General features: G+C 45.1%; 1 protein-coding gene across 8 annotated transcripts in view; it reads left to right on the top strand.

The window, feature by feature from the left end:
• Nucleotides 1–20,396, top strand: part of NRF1 (nuclear respiratory factor 1) — a 73,000-nt gene that overhangs the window by 7,770 nt on the left and 44,834 nt on the right. For 2 of the 8 annotated variants that reach the window (XM_052789985.1, XM_052789988.1), the window contains 4 exons: nucleotides 12,410–12,641; nucleotides 14,762–14,876; nucleotides 18,002–18,128; nucleotides 18,710–18,850. In XM_052789985.1, the coding sequence (XP_052645945.1) occupies nucleotides 12,419–12,641; nucleotides 14,762–14,876; nucleotides 18,002–18,128; nucleotides 18,710–18,850 (606 nt within the window). In that variant the 5' untranslated portion in view covers nucleotides 12,410–12,418. Of the gene's footprint in view, nucleotides 1–9,726; nucleotides 12,285–12,409; nucleotides 12,642–14,761; nucleotides 14,877–18,001; nucleotides 18,129–18,709; nucleotides 18,851–20,396 lie in introns of those variants that run through there. The other 6 variants (XM_052789983.1, XM_052789984.1, XM_052789989.1 and 3 more) reach the window with 6 other exon arrangements.

Below are 20,396 nucleotides of genomic sequence, written 5' to 3'. Positions count from 1 at the left end.
AGCGACGTGAGGACCAAGTCCTTAAGGTGATCCATCTAGCCAAGGTTGAAGACAGCAGACCTTGTCCATGCTGGATGTTACAGTTAACGGGATACTTCACACCTCTGAGTCTCAGTCTAGACAAGGCTGTGGTGTGTCACATTGCCACCCTCTCGCTCGAATCCCTCGGTAAAACACGCTTCCATTATGTTTTTCTGTGGTAGTCCAGCATAACCACTAATCCTCTCTCTCGATAAAAGAGGATTAAAAATGGGAACATTTGCACCTTAATGCAGCCAGCTAGGGCTGCGCTCTGTCTTTTAGGCAGTAATCCTGTTGGGGCGAGGGCTGTGCCTTTGTGCAGTGCCAGGAATGCTGTTGGCGATCAGCAAATAGCAGCTCTCTCGGCAGTTGCGCTTATTGGGTTAGTAATTCTTAAAAGGCCACTTTGTGTGTTAATTAAAAAAGCTGTATCAGCTAGAGATGACTAACTTGCTTCACACTGTTAAAATGACTTCTGGGCTATGCCCAGAAAGTAAAATAATTTGAAATTGGGATTTCTGTGTGGTTCTTTAAATAAAGTCAAGGAATGTGTAAGCTGACAAAGTATTATCTTTGAGAATGCCATTTATCATACATTATGTTTCCTAGACTCATGTCAGACTACATATCCTGCAAAAAACTTGGGGAAGAAGGTTCTGCCCCACGTGTTACTGGTGGATACTGGTAAGGGAGAGTCACCTCTGTGTATTGCACCCCAAATGCTTAATGTGAAACCTGCAGAGCCTGGGGGGAAGCACGGGAATGCTAAATGAGAATTCCACCCCGTGGTTTACGATTTTACGGTGTAGTTTGACTTCCAGTTTTGGATTACGCTCGCTGGCTGACATGGGCCAGGATGTGGTGGTATGCCCTTCCCATGGGTTTCCGAACGCTGGATGTGTGCTAACCTTTTTCTTGGTGTCTTCATGGGGAGGACTGATTCCACTGTAGTACTTTTTTTTTTTTTCTTATGTGAATTGCTTAAAATTTGGAAAAAAAAGTGGAGTCCTGCATGTACATGCTGTGCTTTCTGTGTGAGCTACCATTGCTCTGGTTGAGGCAAGCAACTGAAGAGAAACTGCTTTGGCAGCCAGTCCAGCCCATTTCAGCTGCTGGGGTAATTTAAAAGTGTTTTGGTTTGGTTTTTTTGGTTGTTTTTTTGTTGTTTTTTTTTTTTTTTTCTCCTGGAGACCTTCATGTTCTCTCCGATGTGCTGCTTCTGCTTCCTGCTGGCCTGGGCAGGAGGGAGACCAGGCGTCTGCTCCAGCTCGCCTTGCGCAGCTGGGTGGAGCGCTGCGGTGAAGTCCTCCCCGCGCTCGCTATCGCCTTTGTGACGAAGCCTGAGAAGAGTCTTCAAGTAGAAACCACCTCATCCTTACCTTTGGCCCGTAGCTTTCTGCTGGGTTTGGTGCTAAGTATGTGAAGTTAAGCTGCGAAAAGGACCCGTTGCAAATTGTATCGTGTGTCATGAAATGAATGTCTTATCACGTTGCCAAATGGTGGCTTTCAGCAGAAACTTCAGCAGCAAATAGGAGGTTTTATGCCTAATAAATATGTGTAAAATCCTATTTGTTTCTTTTCCAGACTTTCTGTGTGTGAAGTTTTTCCTGCAGTGTGATGTGTTTGCTCTTTTATGTGAAATGCTGATAAAAAGAGCACGTTAATAGAAGGGGGTTTGGTTTTGTTTTCTAGGATCAATTTTATTTTAGGTCTTTTCATGCTGAGACTGGTAGCATAGGGAATTTTCTTCCATCCTAATTAAAAGGATCATTATACTAATATTATGCCACAGGAGGACGCTGTGGAATGAGAGCTAGTTTCTGTAGTTCCTCTTAGTGCTTGAGTTACTGCGACTCTGCTGACAAGCGGCAACCGTCCATGTGCCACTGTGAGCCAGTGTGAAATGAGATGTTCGCTTCAATCTTGATAGGAGAGGTGTAAACTAGCATGTCTTATCTTGCCTTTGTGCAGGGTATCAGCTGTTGCTGCTGACAGGAGGCAATGTCTCAGGTCCCGGAAAGTCAGTCCCATCTAAAACCTTGCACAGCTTCTGAGTGACAGACGCTTCACCAGAAAAAAGCCATTTTTTATTGGATTGAAGTGTAGGCCAGCAAATTCTCTCCATGAGCAAGGGAAGACTTTTTCCACAGCCATGGAAAAATAGGATTTGGGGATTTAAATGTGCATTTTAAATGAGTTGTGGTAAGATAGATATTAATCAGTCTTGCCCCTGGTGAATAGCATTATTTCCTTATCAAACCCACAGTGGTAATTCCCTCTAGGCACAATTTTATACAAGAACAGTATCAAATTTATCCTGAAGGCAAATTAATGAATAATATTTAATCAGTGACAGATGCCAATGCAACGTGACAGGTGGACCTCATGGAAAGAGCTAAATCTCTGCTATCGGCAGTCTGAAACCACCTGCTAGGGAGGATGTGAAGATCCTCTTTCTTTTCTCCCCGTGGAGTAAAGACCAGGAGAAGGTCTGGGTCTCGCTTGTTGGAACGTGGTGCAGCCGAGTGATGGGAGATGGAGGCTTTCCCGTGTGCTTTCGGTTGTAAGCTGCACTCACAGAAGCCATCTCAGACTTCACCTGGAAGTGGTTTCTTAACCAGCATCGTCAGGAAACGCTGCGAGCGAGCTCCGTGCCTGTGTGAGTCAGGCCTGGCTGGGAGATGGACATCTTTGCATGAGATGTGGCTTCCAGGTACCAGCCAGCGTTGACCCAGATAGAGGAGAAACGCAACCAGGACAGCACCAAGCCAAGACTGGCCGTCTCTCCTCTGTTAGAGGTTGTCTTCTAATCATCCCCTCAACTGGAGGTCGGCAGCTCCTCTAATTCAGACCATCTCAGGAGCTATCAAAACCGGACCATTTCTGGCGGTTGTAATTGGAGGGTAGACACAAATCTCTCAAGATTAATGAGGTTTGATGAACACCAGTGATTTCAGTCATGGCTCCGTGTGAAAATCACGGTGTACGATCTCTTGGTTTGTATTGCCATTGTTTCTGAATGAGGTTAGTTCTTCATGGTTAGTATAACCATTGACATCTGCTGATTAGAAACCAACTGTATCAGGATGCTTTAAAAAATGCATAGAGGGCTTTGTGCCAGAATAGCAAAAAGCAGTACCAGACAATTTCAAAGGTATAATTACACTCAAACAGGATTTGATTTTATTGGTAAATGGCAAATGATTTATTTCTTGCTGGATCGGTTTTCACTTATGAATTATTCCAGGCTGTCTTTGCAGGGAATTTGGAGTTTATCTAGATGTAGAGCCAGAAGTTTGAAATACCTTTTCAAATAAAAGATTCTTATGTACTAAGTGCATAGGAAGTGCTTTTTAATCTGATTGAATATATGAAGTATGAAACCTAGTTAACTGAAAAAACATCACGTTGGCCTGCATCATCGAAGGTATTTTAGATCCCTCCCTCTCACGAGATGACACCAGTGCCGATGGTCACTGTGGCAGGCAGGCGGGTGAGCTGTTGCCGCTGCAAACAGTTGGTAGTTCTTAAAATAAATTGGGGTGGTGTGGTCTACCTTACGTGCTACAGCGGGCTTTTAGGATGAGGAATGCAGCTCAGCAGGGCACATGCTTTGCATGTGTGAAGCCCTGCGTGCCACCGCCAGCATCTTTGCGACCTGCACTGCGAAACTTTGCTCCTGCCTCGCTGCGATGGCCAAGGGTTGGAGGCAAGCACGAGAATAGCGCTGATCATCATTGCTACCTCCTTGCAGCATCGTTGAAGAAGCAGCGTTTAATGAGTAAGCACCACGGCTCCCCTCCAAGCTAGGGGAAGGGGAAAAGCCAACTGAGCAGCAAATGGCTAAAACTTGATTTAGAGGCCCATTTCCTAGCAGAGGTGCTGGTCTACATGGCTGAACACCACTGGAGAGCTGCAAGAAGGGGCTTAGCAGGCGGCAGCTGATGGCTGCAGCAGCCACCCTGCAGCCCACAGAGCTGCTGCATGAGAATTAACACACCCGGATCACAGGAGCCCCGTTGATTAACTCTCCGCAATTGCCTCCAAGAACAAAAGTACCAGTGTGATGTCGGTTGTTTAATGCAAAGCAAACGACTTATTTACAGCAGAGGCTTGAATCCATTAAGGGCATATTAAACTCCAGATGCTTGTCAACTTTACAAAAAGAGTGGAAGAAAGGGAGGAGGTCTTGCACATTTTCTGGAAAACACTCGGCTTGCTGAGCATGGAGCAGTATTTCATTGAAGTTAAAACCATGAGGAGAGTGACCAGCTTGAATGATGAAGCAGATTTTTTTTCTTTTACCTTTTTTTTTTTCTTTTTACACTAGTCTCGAGACTGCTTTGTAGTGCCAGACAAAGTACTATGTGCTGAGCTCCTGTGTAGAGCAGGGCTGTTGATAAGAAATTGGTTCTGACTACGGTGCAGGGATCAAACAGAAAATGGGTTGGGAAAGAAAAACCAGGAGTTTTTCCTTTCCTTTGAAACAAATTATGAAATGAGCCAGAGGGATTATTCTTGAGAATGGATATGTAAAATTGGCCCTCTCAAATAAGTCCTCTTAATTACTTAATTAAAAAAAAACAAAGCAAATTTAAAAAAAAAAAAACCAACCCAATTAAAAAGCCCCAGGAACATCTGATGTCCCCTGAGCCAACTGAGCAACCACAACGTTGGCTTGTCTCTTCCTTTCTCCTTTCTGCTTACTTTACAGTATGCTAAATACAAGGCATGACTTTGGGGAAAACGCCGTTACAAACCCTCCTCTACAACAGAGTGTTTGCAGGCCATGAGGCTTCATCAGTGCCCTGCTCTTTGCATTTTGGTGGGTCCATCACTAGCTAACAGGCTGGTTTGTACCTTTTTAAACAACCTGACCGTGCTGTGGAGAGCTGGGCCTCTGTAGGCACCAGCCTAGACCTCTGCATGCACCTTTGTAAGTTTAGGTGTTGACCCCCCTGATGTTTAGGTGAAAGGAGGATGAGGAGAAGCTTGATGCAGGCTGGCTGGCTTTTTTCAGAGACATGAGCTGATGCAAGCTTATTGCCCCTTTTTTCACTAGTTACTGTGGCTTCCCATAGCATCTGGTTTGTTCCTGTATCATCTAAATTTAAGATCTTTTCAGCAATTCTAGGCTAATTGTTTAGAGCACACTAGGTGGGTCATGTAATGCAGCCTTTCTCCCAAGTCTCATCACTGGGAAGAGAAGAGGGTCGATGACCTGACCAGCCTGAAATAAGTACAGGGACGATAACCTGAGCTGGAAAGGTTAACCTGTCTATTAAACTAATTGCTGACATTGATCGCTTATAAAGTGGATTCTGAAAAAGCCTGTGTGTCTCTTAGTCCTCTGTCTTTCCTCCTGTGTAATTTCTAAATCCTTGCTTGTATCACTGTAGAAGGCAGAGCTGCTGCTTGAGCTCAGAGCGTCCATCAAATATGGTTAGTTCCCCTGTGCAGCAGTGCCGTGCAGCTGGCTGGGATGGGATTTCATTCTTCCCAAAACCTTTGGTTAGGAAAGGTTGTGCTATAGCGCACCGAGCAGGCTGTGAGAGAGTTGGCCTCTCTGTTTGGTGTTGGTGATTTGCTAATTCTTACATTTTAGTTATAAAATGTCATACTCATTTTTACATGGATGCTATTACAGAATACAGGTGAACTCTTCCCTTATGGTGTTCTGCCCATAGTGACTCACTCTTGATATGAAAATATGATGCCTGAATTCTGACAACCAGGATTATTTGCAAAGAAAATACAGAACTCTATTTGATGAAGAAGCAAGTTTTGTAAGAAAGACAGCCCACGCTTTTTCACAGTGACTTCTTTGGTTGTATGGTTTTGGCTTACAGAAGAGAGGTTTGCTCATCGAGTGAGCTCTGAAATGCCCAAGCAGAAGTAAGGTCTGGTTGCAAAACTTGAACATGAGAACTTTACATTTGGTGGTTTGGATGTTGACAAGGCGGTTAGCTGTTCCCACCCCCTTTCAGAACTGTAGAATCATAGAATCACAGAATAGTTTGGGTTGGAAGGGACCTTTGAAGGTCATCTAGTCCAACCCTCTGCAATGAGCAGGGACATCTTCAACTAGATCAGGTTGCTCAGAGCCCTGTCCAACCTGACCCTGAATGTTTCTACCATGTCTCTGGGGAACCTGTTCCAGTGTCTCACCACCCTCATCGTAAAGAATTTCTTCCTTATGTCTGATCTAAATCTACCCTCTTTTCATTTAAAACTTGTTGCCCGAGCTCCCTTTCATGTAGCGACTGCTTTCTTAGGAGGGATCTGAGCACACATGGCACGAGTGAGCTGTGCATGTGTGGGAGAGCGCAGAGCAGGTCTCTGTCAAAATATTCTGGGTCTCAACCCTTCTCATTCAGTCTTCATTCAGATAATTCATATTTTGTATCCTTTTAAAATTCTTTAAACTGCCAAAGAAGTGAGACCCAGCGTTTCTTTTATTTATTGTTAATCTGAACAGGGTTTCAGATGAATTAGGCATTGTGTTGGATGAGTTAGTAAAAATAGCTGCATGATTTAAAATGCCAGCAGATAAATGCTCATCTCTAAGTTAAGACTGTCTCAGAGGGCAGTCTCTTGTGCTTCTACAGCATCTGAAGTAAAACCGCTTCAGCGGTCTAAAGGATAAAAATAAGTCCAAGCCCTGTCTGTGTAAGAGAGTTTTTCCAGGCATGCTGGTGTACCTCATCATTTTTTCTGGTGTGGACATTTTATTTTTGGCGCAGTTTAAAGCACCCGTGAAGCAACATTAAACTAGATGGCGGTGGTAGAGGACAGTTTCTACAGTGGGATAACCCATGTGGTTTTGTATGGGTTGAGTTATATCTCTTTACATTCACACCACAGATTACACTGAGCAGATGAGACCTTCGTTTTAATCCATGTGGGTTTAAATTTAATGTAGAATTTATGGGTTTTATGTTCAGATTCTGTTGTTTTCTGCTGGTTTGGATGGTACGGCTTCTGCTATTTTAGTTTGCTTTGCTCCCTCCTGCATCTGGTATTCTTCCAGTGATGGTGTCAACAGCCATTGATCATAGTTGACAGTACATCAAAGGAACCTCTGACACAGTCATGAAGCAACTGCACTGTGTGATGAGAGGGACTTTATCCTCATATTTTTTTAAGCACTTTAAATGACTTTAAAAATACTTCTGGCTGTCATCCAAGGCTTCTGGACTAAGCTACAACTACCAGGAAATGTCTTTGCAGGCATCATCATATCATTAGGGTTTCCTTATACCTGAAACTGTTCTGGTTTTTGAAGGGAAACAGGAATAAACTTTCCTTTTCTGGAACAATGAATGCTCATCTCTAAAATTAATCAAGAACAACTTTCCTTTCATGCCCTGTGCCTGAATCCCTGTTCAAATCCAAGCGTGGACCCTTTGGATGCATAACAGAGATGCTTTGCTGCTGGGGCAACAACAGTATCAACAAGTTGGTAATCACCAGCAGAAACTGCCAGTCAAGGTGTTTGCCCACAAAGCCTGACTTGTATCAGGAATCCTTTGGGAATAATATCAATATATGAATAACTACCCAAGGTTTCAACACTCAAAGATAACGCTCAGTGCTCTTCAGTGTATGATTCTGGAGACATTTGGAAATTTTGTGGAAGGAAAATGTGCAGGTTTGAAAATAGCGCAGAGTTGGAAAAGTAGTAAACCTGCATTGAATGAAGCCAGGTCTCAGGTTAAACTAGAATTAGTCCAAGTTACAACTTGGAAATTAATTACTAGAGCTTGTGTTGTTGTGTGCACAGTTGGGCAGGCTGCAGGGTTTACTGAAGAGCTGTAGTAGTTTATTGCCTTTTTTCCAGTTTATACCTTCTTTTAAACAGGCAGGAAAGATAGAGAGTGAGAAAATCTAATAGTGCCACCGAGGAAACAAGTGACCTTCGTACGTTGCAGCATGTACCTTGGTCTCTTTTGGAACGGAGGTGGTGGAGGGAGGAAAGAGTTTGTGGTAGATTGATGGTTATTAGACCTTGTTTGAATCAAGTGGACTCATCTTTAAATAAACATGATGGCCTTGCTATTGATTATCCCAGTCATTGCTTATAGCTAACTGTTTCCAAAAATGCCAAAATTCAAGTAGGCACCGTGCACTGAAGCAGGACATATGCCCATAAAAACTAGATCAAATGCACGTGTGTTTAAATTCACATGCCCATGAGCAGTATTGATGTTGCTTACCCAGCTGTCCACTTGCTGACTCAGAAATGCGTAGTTTCAGTCTACTACCAATTTTATTTATAAAAAAAGCATCTTTTTTATTGGCATCGGGTGTAGACTGCCTCTTGATTCAAACAGGTTTCCTTCTGAAGGAAACAGTATCTGAAGCATGTGTTGTCTTGCAGTCTTGTCTCCTGACGAGCTAAAAGGTTACTATGCTTTGTCAATTATGTTCTGATCATGTTTTTCTGTGGATAAATACATTTTTTGTTTTAATGGAAAGTAGTTAAAATTGTATTGCTCCATAAAGGAAAGCACCAATATACCCTTTCAGAAAAAGCATGGTAGCTTGGGAAAGGCCTGGCCTGCTGAGCTATTTCTTTTTTTTTTTTTTTTTTTTTTTTAAATTTTCCTTGACCATTTTTCTATGGCACATTAAGTTCCTTGGAAGGAGATTAATGGCTGATTTTTTTTCAAACAAATTTTCAGTTTGCTTCAATGTACCTCAGCATCTTAGTCCCTTACTTACTGGCAGTATTTGAATTGCTGCTATTTTGGGATGGTTCTAGTATTACAATCTGAGTTGTAAACAGGTTGGACGCAGCAACATCTAACTCTAGCAGCCTTTTAGGGAGGATTGTGAGTTAAAAGGTGATTTGACTTTAGCTGTAACCTCAGTAGGTTTGTAACAGTCTCACAACAGTACTTCTGCTGTCCCACAGGCTTGAGTTCCTCTAGCACAGGCCTGGATGGAAGACAGAAGTTTGAAAACATCTGTTTGTGCTCCAGATTGAATTGTTTCCCATCCATACCATTTAGGACCTTTTAGGGGATCTCTTAGTGTTTCATGGACAAAAAAACCTCAGTTTCTTAGGGCAATAATATTGGTGGGAGTGTAAATATAGGACATGTGCCTCTTTCCCAGTCTTCCCAGTGCAGAGTCCATGGTCATGACCTAGTGCCATGGTCATCTTAGTATCTCGGCAGCTTGCAGTACTGGACCTGTATCCTGATACTTGTTTCTTTGTTTTAGCTGCTAGACCAAGCTTCCCTCCATCACACACCGGCTGGCTGCATGATTAAATATGTGACCAAGTCCTTCCTCCCATCTCAGTAGGGAGTACAGGTCCCTGGTTTTAACCAGACTGACTCTCCTGAGCTGGGACACCCAAACTGGTACCACCCTAACATTTAGAATGTAGCTGTGCATTAGAGCACTGTTGGCATCTCATGGATGAAAATCCACTGCCTAAATACATACAGTTCCCTTCTGCTTCTATCCCCCGTGAAGATGTCGAAATTAATGAAGTTAGCTTTGATGCTCCACAATGAAGTTGGTGTTACATGTGGAAATTGTAGTCTCTTAGTAGAAGCCGTTCATTTTATGTGATTCTTCTTGTTAGAAGTGTGTATAGCATTGGAGAGAAACCAGCCATAGACGACATGAAAAATAAAGGGATTCTGTAATCTGGACCCTTTTTTTGCGTTTTAGCTACAAATCCACGATGTCTGTGTTAGAAGGCAGGTTGCTGTGGCCTCCCTCTCTGATCAGCGGAGGGAGGCTAGTACATCCCGAGGAGCTCGGCCTCTAAGGTCTGAATTGTTGGTTAACTGGACAAAGTTGAGCAGGGTGAAATGCTTTGGAGATTGGTTTTGGCTTTTTGGAAAGTTCAGTAACGCTTTGGAAAGATGCACCTGGATTTCTTTGTATTAGTAAATGAGAAACCATGCCAAAGTGGCTAGGTCAGATTTGGCTTCTCGGGAAGACCAAGGCTGCAGAAGGAATGAATTCATTTTGCAAGTGAATATGTGGAGCTAACTCATCCTAAACCCTAGGATGTGGTGGTTGGGAAACCACCATCTGTTGAGCAGTGGGTGGCTGTCTGACTGCCCACAGCCATTTCAGGGATAACACAATGTTTGCAAAAGTCTTGGCTGGCTGGGCAAGTCTACATGAGGTGATAGATTGCAACCACCCTCTGTGTGGCTGAAGTATGGCAAGAACAGCATGGTTTGGTTGTTGGAATGTATGCACGGTAATGAGTGTTTTGACTTTGTATTCAGTGGACTTCTTTGGCTCATTCCAAGTCTCCTTTCAATATCTTGGTCCTGCTGCTACACCAGAGACTTCATTGCAGCCCCTGTTCAACAACGTACGTGCCTCTGGCATTTGAATGGGAAGCTTTCTCTTAGTGCTGTCCAGGGAATATTTGCCCTGCGTTTGAGATGCAGCTTTTGTTTCCTGTAAAAACAGATGCGCTTAAGTAAAATGTGGAAAATGGGTCCTGTTTTGAGGACAGGACTCTCTAAAATAATTGGATCCCTATTTTTGGTATCTTCAAGTTGGAACTGCCTTTGGAAGAGCTGTTATAAATGTCCATACGTTCAGTTCACTAAGTTGCAGAAGACATTTCGAGGCATATGGAAACAAGCCTTTAGAAACCAGCTGGTGGTGGAAAAAGAAATATAACATCTGTCATATTTCAGCTCTTTGGTCAGTAGATTTGAGGCAGAAATATATGCATCTAAATACCAGTCACTCCCCACCCTACCTTTTCTTCCATTTGTTGTCTGGACTATGGCAACAGCTTCCTTGCTTCTGAACTTCTGCTGCTTAAAATGCTGCTGCAAAAAATACTTCTTCCTTCACAGCTTTGGTCAAGCCTTGTCCCTTTGTACTCTCTCCTGAATTCAGAGCAAGACTCTGGTCCTCTCCTTTAACATCCTTCTGCCTCCCACCTAATCTTCTATTCCTATTTGCCCACATGTTAGCGGCTTCAGCTGAGGTGTATTCTGTTCTTCTCCATTTCTTCCATGGAGCATCCCACCTTTGTAATAGTCTCTCTTGCCATGTGTCAATTAGTTGCTCCTTTTTTGTGTATGACTATTGGTTATTTTGGTCAAAATAACCCTCTTGACAAAGTACTTTCTCCTGGTCTGGGTCCCAGTGTCTCATCAGTCCTGCCATGGTGTTCCATGGTTTGGTCATCAGAATGTGGTTGTTATGGTCAGTAGAAGCCTGGTGATTATTTTGCCAGGCTGAGGTTTTTGTCATGGTGATCGTTTGCAAAGTGTCATGTATTTATGGCATGATATGGATGATAGAATCCATTGAAAGCTTTTGAAGGACAAAGCTGTGTGTGGTGGCTTGTCTGAGTTCATAGAGCAGTTACCCGGCCATGTATCTGAGACCACTCTACAGTCTCTGTCCGTGTTCCTGGCTCTCTCCTCCTGACAACATGAACAGGTTTCCATGAAGAAGGTGTCAATCAAGAGCTTTAAATTCAGTGGCCATACTTATGGAGTCAGAATTTGCTGGGAATATTTTATTATTCCCTACAGCTGGTCATCTCTTTCCTTCTGCTGTTTGCCCTGAGGGTTTTGGGGAATCTGTTTTTGAGGGTTGATGTCCTAATTCTTCTAATGTAGTTTGAAAAATATCTTAAGGATGTGCTGTTCCTTTTCCACAAATGGGTGGTAGGCACACACTGAAAATTCTGCGTATCTCCTGTCTTGTTCCTTCTGCACAGATTTATGTTCCTGGCGTGTGGTCCAGTACCCTGCTGACTACGTAAGCTGCTACTTTGCTCAGTGGTTTACCACTAGATGCATTAAATAAATATGCTTTATGTAATATTTGTGCTCGGGTTGTAATGATTTTGCCTGCTTCCGGACTCTAAACAAGTAATGCAACAAAAGTGGTCTGTAGAACGCACCTTGCTGCCAGTAAACATCTGTATTGGCATCCTTGTTTGTGTCCTGAGCTATTGAAGTTGGAAGAGAGAGGTTGTGTATCACCCTTGAACATCTTCCCTGAAAGCTAGATCTTGAAGTGGCAAAAATAAGTTCCAGCTTTGATCAGACCTCTTAGCAGGTAGTGTGTGCGGGGCACATAATCTCAGGGTTACAAGATCCTTAAAGACCTTTCCTCTAGCAAAGATGACTGCTTCTGGGTGCTATGCCATGTTGTTTGGAAGTATGGCTTTTTCAAAACTGTTAAAGCTCCTCTTCTGGCTCCTGGTGCAGTCATTATTTCCCTCTCATAGAAGACCACTGCCGCTGGGGGAGGTAATCTCTTGTTCCCTCTTGGTCATGGCCTGCTCACCTAGCTGGCTTAGAAACCTTTGGCTGCCCTCCCTTACGGTACGTCAGTGTCAGTAACCCCTTCCTGTGATTTTTGTCTCCTCTAACAGTAGCTATTGATGGAAGAACACGGGGTGACCCAAACAGAGCACATGGCCACCATCGAGGCCCACGCAGTGGCCCAGCAGGTGCAGCAGGTCCATGTGGCCACCTACACAGAGCACAGCATGCTGAGTGCGGACGAAGACTCGCCGTCTTCACCGGAGGACACCTCCTACGATGACTCTGACATCCTCAACTCCACGGCTGCCGACGAGGTCACCGCCCACCTGGCTGCGGCAGGTAAAGTCAGCGGGATGCTCGGTGTCGTTCGCCTAACGTAGTGTTTGTGCAGAGGTCGTGAACAGCGCTCGAGGGTGGTGGGTGATCCTGTCACCCTGTGGGATGCTCTGAATGCTTCCTTACTGCCCTGGCTTTAATAGCGCTTCTTTGCAAGGTCTGCTGGCTGCTTGAATCTTGCATCACTTTAGCTGTGTGTAATATAGAGGTACTGGGAATAAGAGACTGGTTTGTACAATAAAAAAGGTCCTTGGTAAATGCTGCCTCAAAAAAACAAAACTAAAATATCGAATATGTCAAAGAGCAAGCTTATTTCAGGCCCATATAAACAACAGCAAAAATAACCCAGGAGTGCTATGCAACCCTGCTTAGCCAGGGAGCTCACATGCTAGGCCTCTCCCAAGGAGATGCCACAAAGGGTCCTGGCATATCTGGACTGGGAAAGTATTTCAGAATCACAGACTCCTTCCAGTGAAGCCTCTGCCAAATGTCCTCCAGATTTGCCTTGTAGTGGACCTACCTCAGTAGTAGAAAAATGCAGTGATAAATAAGCACTCACAGACTTGTCTGACTCCTTATCAGACTTTATCTGAGGAATAAAGCTTTTGATGTGCTTGACTGGACCTGTGAAGTTCTACCGCCCCACTGAGCATCCCACACCCTTTGCTTATTAATTTTCCAACCTCAGCTCCCGCAGGATTTTTTCTTTCCTCCTTCACTGCTAGCACACAAGATTTTCAGTCCCAGCTGGTGGTTGCAGGAGGGGCATCTGGTGGCTCTCGCCTGCCTGCGAGCCCTCCCAGCGCGGGGGCTGCCGGGTGCCCCTCCAGCCCCTGGCCAAGTGGGCACCGCGAGCCAGGAGCAGCCCCGCTTCCCTGGGGCAGGCAGCTGCAGTTCATGGCATGGGCTGACACATCCAGCCCAAAGCTTGCCCAAGAGCCCACTGTAGCTCTTCCTCACTTCTCCTGAGCAGATGTTTTTACAGTCTCCCAAAAGGCAATGTTTTTATTCTTTTTTCACAAGCACAGGATCGTTGGAGCAGTACGCAGCAGTGCTTGCTGTGCCTGCTGTGGGTAGTGCTCAGGTAGTTCATTACTGATTAACAAAACCTGGCTGTGTAGTGTCACCCAGAGCTCTGTCCATTACAGCATCCCGTCTCCCAGAGCAGCTGCCTAGAGAAAACGTATCATCGGACGCAACTTTCGTTACCATCTACAAGCTTTCACCAATCGGTAGCTTAGGACTTCCTGATCCAGTAGCTGCATCTTTGTTAAACACAAAAATATAGTGGTTTTTATGACCCCTGATGTGATCTTTCACCTCTGTCATGTGGAGAAACTACACACAGAGCAACTGAGGTCTGCTCGGGAGTCAAAGGCAAGTCCTTGAGCCTGCATTAGACCCCAGAGCTTTTTGACTCTGACCCTGCACTCATTTCTGGAGATCACCAGTAGAAGCACCATACACTATATTACTTGGTTTACTTCCAATTAACTTAATGTAACTTCCCCTTACATAGACTCTGTCTAGAGTTTGATCATGAAAGCAATAGCACTGCCCTGCCATGGTCCCCGCTGTTCCTCAGGGGACTGTTGCAGGATGCTGCCAGGAGCTCTGGATTTACAATTTCTTTCCCATCAGAGCTGATCCTTAATCCCTGGGGAAAGCCTCGGACTCCTGGTGCTATAGTTGAGGTGTCCGAGCAGGATTCATGGTGTTGTACCTGGTCTCTTCTCCCTTGCTACCGGGATCTCCTCAGTTGCAGTCAGTTATTGAAAGTCTTGGCATACTTGAGAGTTTTTCAGTATGTTTGGAAGATAAAATACATAATTATGTGATTGTAGGGAAAACTGTGGACTGAAATATGTGACTTTCACCTGGGACTGAGCTGGGATTTGCCAGTCTAGGGAATGGAGCCTCCTGAGGCACGACTCCGATGCTGGAGAGGAGGGATCCCAGCTGCTGGGGAGCTCAGCGGGGAATTTGGGTCACCCCAGTTCAGTGGGGAGGCCCTTGAGCTGAACCCGTAGCACCCCTCCCTGGGAGGGGGGCAATGGCAATGTTCTTTTTGGCCAATTCCTGAGTTGCGTGTGCTGATTCACCCTTTGTGGTTTGATTTCCAGGCCCTGTGGGGATGGCAGCAGCTGCTGCCGTGGCAACGGGTAAAAAACGAAAGCGACCACACGTTTTTGAATCCAACCCATCAATCCGCAAGAGGCAGCAGACACGTTTGCTACGGTAAGGACTCCTGCCTGCGCTCTGACACTTCAGTCTGCATCCTCGATCTGTCTCTAGTGCTGTGCATGGTGAGACCATGTGCTGTCCAGAAGTTGCCCAGCTTGGGAATTTTTTGGGCATCTTTTCTGGAGCCCAAGAGCTGTGTTTTAGTTTGCAGAAATCCGTTAAATTGCAGCTCTATTCATCTTTAGTGTGATATTATGATCACTGGGACTGACATGACCATTCCGGTGGGATCCACCATTCTGTTTTAACCCCAGCTAGTCACAAATTAAATCTGTCATGTAACGTTGCATTGCAAGATATCCATAGTGGCTTTAACAGCAGCTGGCCTGAGAATCTGGAGCTACAGCCATATCCTAGCTCTGTGGTGGCATGAAGGACTTATCTACTTAATGAAAAAAGTCTTTTCTGTGTTATGAAATGATCCTGTGAAAAAACCTAGGGTGTGCGTTCCTGATTTTCCTTTGCCAGGAGACCCCATTGTGTGAGCTCTGTGCTGAAGACTGACTCAGACTGTAGCACACAGTGTTGGGGGAGAACAATTGAGGGGAGATGCTTGCCAGAGCTGAAACACTTTCTTTGGCTTTAGAAACTTGCTTTGTAGACAGCAAACTTCCGTAGCCCTTCAGGTGTTGCATTACAGGTGCTCTGAGGCTGTCTGTCCACCTGATGGCCACCTAGGAGCACTGGTGCTGAAGTGACTGCACAGGCTTTCTGCAAGTCTGGAGAGATCACCTGCAATTCCATCTTCAGGAAACATTCGTAAATATTGGCTGGTACTATTTACTAGGTTTTGGAACAAAGCAATTTTGCTTTTTAAACTGTTTTAGATTTAATTGGGTTATTGTATTGGGTCTGTGTGGCAAGGTTTTGGTAGCAGGGGGGTTACAGGGGTGGCTTCTGTGAGAAGCTGCTAGAAGCTTCCCCTATGTCCGACAGAGCCAAGGCCAGCCGGCTCCAAGACAGACCCGCCGCTGGCCAAGGCTGAGCCCATCAGCGATAGTGGTAGCGCCGCTGTGATAACATATTTAAGAAGGGAAAAAAAATGTTGTTGGGGCACAGAAACTGCAGCCGGAGAGAAGAGTGAGAACATGTGAGAGAAACAGCCCTGCAGACCCCAAGGTCAGTGCAGAAGGAGGGGAGGAGATGCTCCAGGCGCCGGAGCAGAGATTCCCCTGCAGCCCATGGGGAAGACCATGGTGAGGCAGGCTGTCCCCCTGCAGCCCAGGGAGGTCCACGGGGGAGCAGATCTCCACCTGCAGCCCGGGGAGAGAGGACCCCACGCTGGAGCAGGGAAAGAGTGAGGAGTCCTGTCCCTGAGGAGGAAGGAGCGGCAGAGACAACGTGTGATGAACTGACCCCAACCCCCATTCCCCGTACCCCTGCGCCACTGGCGGGGGAGGAAGTAGAGAATTTGGGAGTGAAGCTGTGCCTGGGAAGAAGGGAGGGGTGGGGGGAAGGTGTTTTAAGATTTGGTTTTATTTCTCATTACTCTACTCTGGTTTGATTGGTAATAAATTAAGTTAATTTTCCCCAAGTCGAGTCTGTTTTGCTCGTGACAGTAATTGGTGAGTGATCCCTCCCTCCCTGTCCTTATCTCGACCCACGAACCTTTTGTTATATTTTCACGCCCCTGTCCAGTTGAGGAAGGGGAGTGATAGAGCAGCTTTGGTGGGCCCCTGGCGTCCACCCAGGGTCAACCCACCACAGTTATGTCAGGAGTTGGAGTATCTGTCACTCCGTTTCTTGCTGACTTCCTCCTGCGTGCACACTTAATGCGCTGAAGTAGTGATGGCCAGAGTTTCACCTTTTCTCCCTCTCTCCTAGTCTAACTCTTGTAAAGTTGGTGAGAAATTAAGTTGGTTTCCTTATTCTACTTACTCATTGCTGAGTCCCACAACACCCTTTGCACATGATCAAACTGGAAAGAAGTGGAGCAGGGTTAGTGTTAAATAATATTCCCTGGGAGTGGACTCCTTTTTTTTTTTTTTTTTTTAATAGCTCCTTTCTGCTTTTCCTTCCTTCCCCCAACTCTGCTGACTCAGCCATGTTTATTGCAACATTTCTGAAGAGCAAATTCTTTTCCCTCTTGAAATACGAACAATATATTTTTAAAGAAAGTCCTATTTAAAGGAATTATTTCTTCTCCCTTCATGCAACTACTTCATTTAACTACATGCAAGTTACTGACAAAATGCATCATTTTTTTGCACTCTGATCAGTTTGACATGTTTGTGCTTGATATTTACACCACTGTGAATTGAGTGGGAAGTTACAGTTTCTGATTCTGGGTCTCTGCATAGCTGGTGGTGGTGTTGGTGCTTTTTGGCAACATGTCTGCTACTAACAGCAGGTTCTGAAATGACCAGGGCAGGTATTAAACTGTCACCTTATGGAGTGCTCAGGTTATCTGGTGATAACCGCTACTTCTCTCTTGCTTTATTAGCTTCTGCCAACATTTCTGACACATTCTCTTGCATTGCTTAAAAGTGAATAAGAGGCTGAAAGTATATGATGGAACATTTTCTTCCTACAGAGAGATTGTTCCAAAGGGACTTGCTGATGTGGCAGATGTCTGAATACCTGGGTTTCCTGTGCCGAGCTGTTGCAATATTCCTCGTTCTTGCCTGTCCTGTAGTTGTAGGTTGAATTCTTACAGTTCTGGTTTGAGCAGGACTTTGGTACTAAAGAATTGCAATGCACTGTTATGAGGCTGGATGTAAAATAACCTGTGTTTGCAGTCCTCTTGTTGAATCATTCAAGTTCTCTACCTTACAAGTTTTGTATTGGTAATACACTTAGACAGTGACAGAGCAGATATGCAGACTCTTGCTGTCCTAGCTTTGCTGCTCTGGTGATTTCTCTACTTTTTACATCAATGGAAAAAGGAGAGAAGGGAGAATAATTGATATTTGAGCTGCTGGGTGACAGCAGGGAACACAGCAGGCCTGCGGGAGCAGAGGAAGAAGCGGTATATGTGGCTAATCTGACCAGCTGGGGCTCTGTTTCTCACCTGGTTTTTTAATAGGTAGCATTAAGAAAGAGAGTTTACAGTGCAAAGGGTCATGTTTCTGCGGGGCTTTCAGCCGATACCTATCCACTGTTTTATGCCTCTGTTTCAGGAAGCTCCGAGCCACGCTGGATGAGTACACCACCAGAGTGGGGCAGCAGGCCATCGTTCTGTGCATCTCGCCCTCCAAACCCAATCCTGTCTTTAAAGTATTTGGTGCTGCACCCTTGGAGAACGTGGTAGGTGTCTCCAGGAAAAACTACATAATAAATTGCTTACCTTCTCTGCAGGTTTCATTCTGCTCCAGGCAGCCTTGCAAACCTAGTAGTGATCTGAAGGTCATGTTTAAAACCCTGGAAACAGGAGTTCAGATTGTATGGACATGAGGGTAGCACTGAGGTCCTGTCTTCTCTGCATGAATGGTTGCCTAGCACATCTCACCAGGTTTGAATACCCTGGATTAAAAATCAGAGGGAGCAGGTAGTGATGATGTGTTTGAACTCAGCTCGGCTGTCAGTGCTTGCACCTTATTGCAGACCAGACAGTAAATGGAGCAGATCCCGACCATAAGTCTTGCTTCAGAACTTTTCTGTTAATCCCATAAATAATTCCGCTTGCCAGTGTTACTTGATGTTTCATCATCAGCTCTTCGATGCAGCCAAGTCTTCGGGGCCAGTGGGTATTTTTTCTTGCCAGCTGTGGCATTGTTTGCTGCTTCTGTTCTGCAGCACCTTGGGGAAGGTGACTGGCCCTGCATCCTTGCCCTCACCTCTCCTGGTGCTCCGTACCTTGTTTACCTGAGCTTAACGATTCCCCACAGGTACGCAAGTACAAGAGCATGATTCTGGAAGACCTGGAGTCCGCACTAGCGGAGCATGCTCCTGCGCCTCAAGAGGTTAACTCGGAGTTGCCGCCCCTCACCATTGATGGCATTCCCGTCTCAGTGGACAAAATGACCCAGGTAAGCAGCCAGACATGGCAGAACCAGAGAGAGAGAGATTTGGCATCTTGCAGTCACATCCTGTTATTTTTGCAGTGGAGCTTATGTCTGCACCTCTAGGGGATGCATTTGATCACCTCTTTCCCGAGAGACTGTAACAGCTCAGATAGTAGTTAGAAGTGAAGCTTTGTTATTGGTGCTTATTTTCTACATGAAACAGTAGAAATGCAGGTAAGGACTAGAGCTCAGCTGCTGGGAGCGTTCCCCTTTGAGCTGTTTTTGTCACCTCCCATAAACTATGAACAGGGCAAATATTTGTTCTGCACTTCGCAGTGATTTTTAGGCACTGAGGTCAGGAAGGTTGCTTGTGCCGTACTGTTTTGGCTTATGCTCCTTGGACCTTTCTTGTGTGCTCTAGCTCGTTCCCTCCTCACTTTTCTGGTGTGGATTGAAGCAGAGGGGAGCTTACCAATGGTTTAACTCCAGATCAGACCCCGAGTGAGATACTTCTGATGGAGACAGGGAGTCATCTGCCCTAGGCATCTGGGGGACTCCCTTTCTCTCCAGGTCCAGCCCTTTGCTGACTTCCTTATTGCTAGGAGAAAGTGGAGGGGACCCCCCAGGGAAGCTGCTCTGTAGCTTCACCTGCTCTGTAGGGAAATCTCCTTCCCCTGGGGTACAGGACCTGAATGCAGGTGAGTGTGTTTTGCAGGAGGTTCTGGATGCACTCAGTCTGATGCACCACAACAAATTTTAAATGCTGAAAGCCAGTTTCTTCAGAGGGAGTACCAAGATGGAAAAGTTGGAGGCTTTGGGCAACATACAAAGAGGTGTTGTAGTAGAGCAAAGATGTGCGGATTTCCTCTGTGCTCTGCAGAAAGATCACTTTCTGGTCAAAACACCATTTCTGTTACTTAGGTGGAATCAGACAAGCTCACACTTCTGATAAAATTTTACAAAGAAATCTACTGTGCCTTGGCTGGTAACAGATTGTGTTCCTAAGCCATGACAACATAAGAAGAAACTTAGCTGCTAGATTTTTAAGCCACTGTGAAAGGTAGTATCTCCAAGAGCTGTTCACAGGCAGCTTTTGTTTTGTATAATTAACAGTTTCGCATGGAAATGGGAAAGTAAAAAATTGAAACATTTTACTTTTAAAGTAAAATGAGAGACCACCAAAAGAACAAAGGTGTGTAGCTCTGAGTTCATTTGTATTGGCAAACAAAATGCTTGTGTTTATCTGACTTCTTTATGGCCTCATCATTGTACTAATTAAGCTGAGTAACAGCAAGAGGAGCATCTAGGGCTAAAAACAAGGAGACATCTATGTGGAGATTTGCTTGGGCAGAGGGAGGCCATCCTAGCACGGTGCAAATAGTGAAGCTGAAGGTGCCCGTACCCACAGCACGTGGGCTCTGAGGAAGGAACAAAGACAATGAGCTGTTGCTGGTTGAGTGCTGGAAAGAAATGAGAGAGAGAGAGAAGTGAGTGTGGATGAATGAGATCAGGATGTGAGGTTGTTTCAATCCAGTAATACATCTGAGAAACTTCTCTGGTTTGCAGTGCG

This window comes from Harpia harpyja, chromosome 6 (genome assembly GCF_026419915.1).
Source record: "Harpia harpyja isolate bHarHar1 chromosome 6, bHarHar1 primary haplotype, whole genome shotgun sequence".
Taxonomy (NCBI): domain Eukaryota; kingdom Metazoa; phylum Chordata; class Aves; order Accipitriformes; family Accipitridae; genus Harpia; species Harpia harpyja.
The sequence above is the reverse complement of the archived record's forward strand: the minus strand, read 5'-3'. Positions and strand labels throughout refer to the sequence as shown.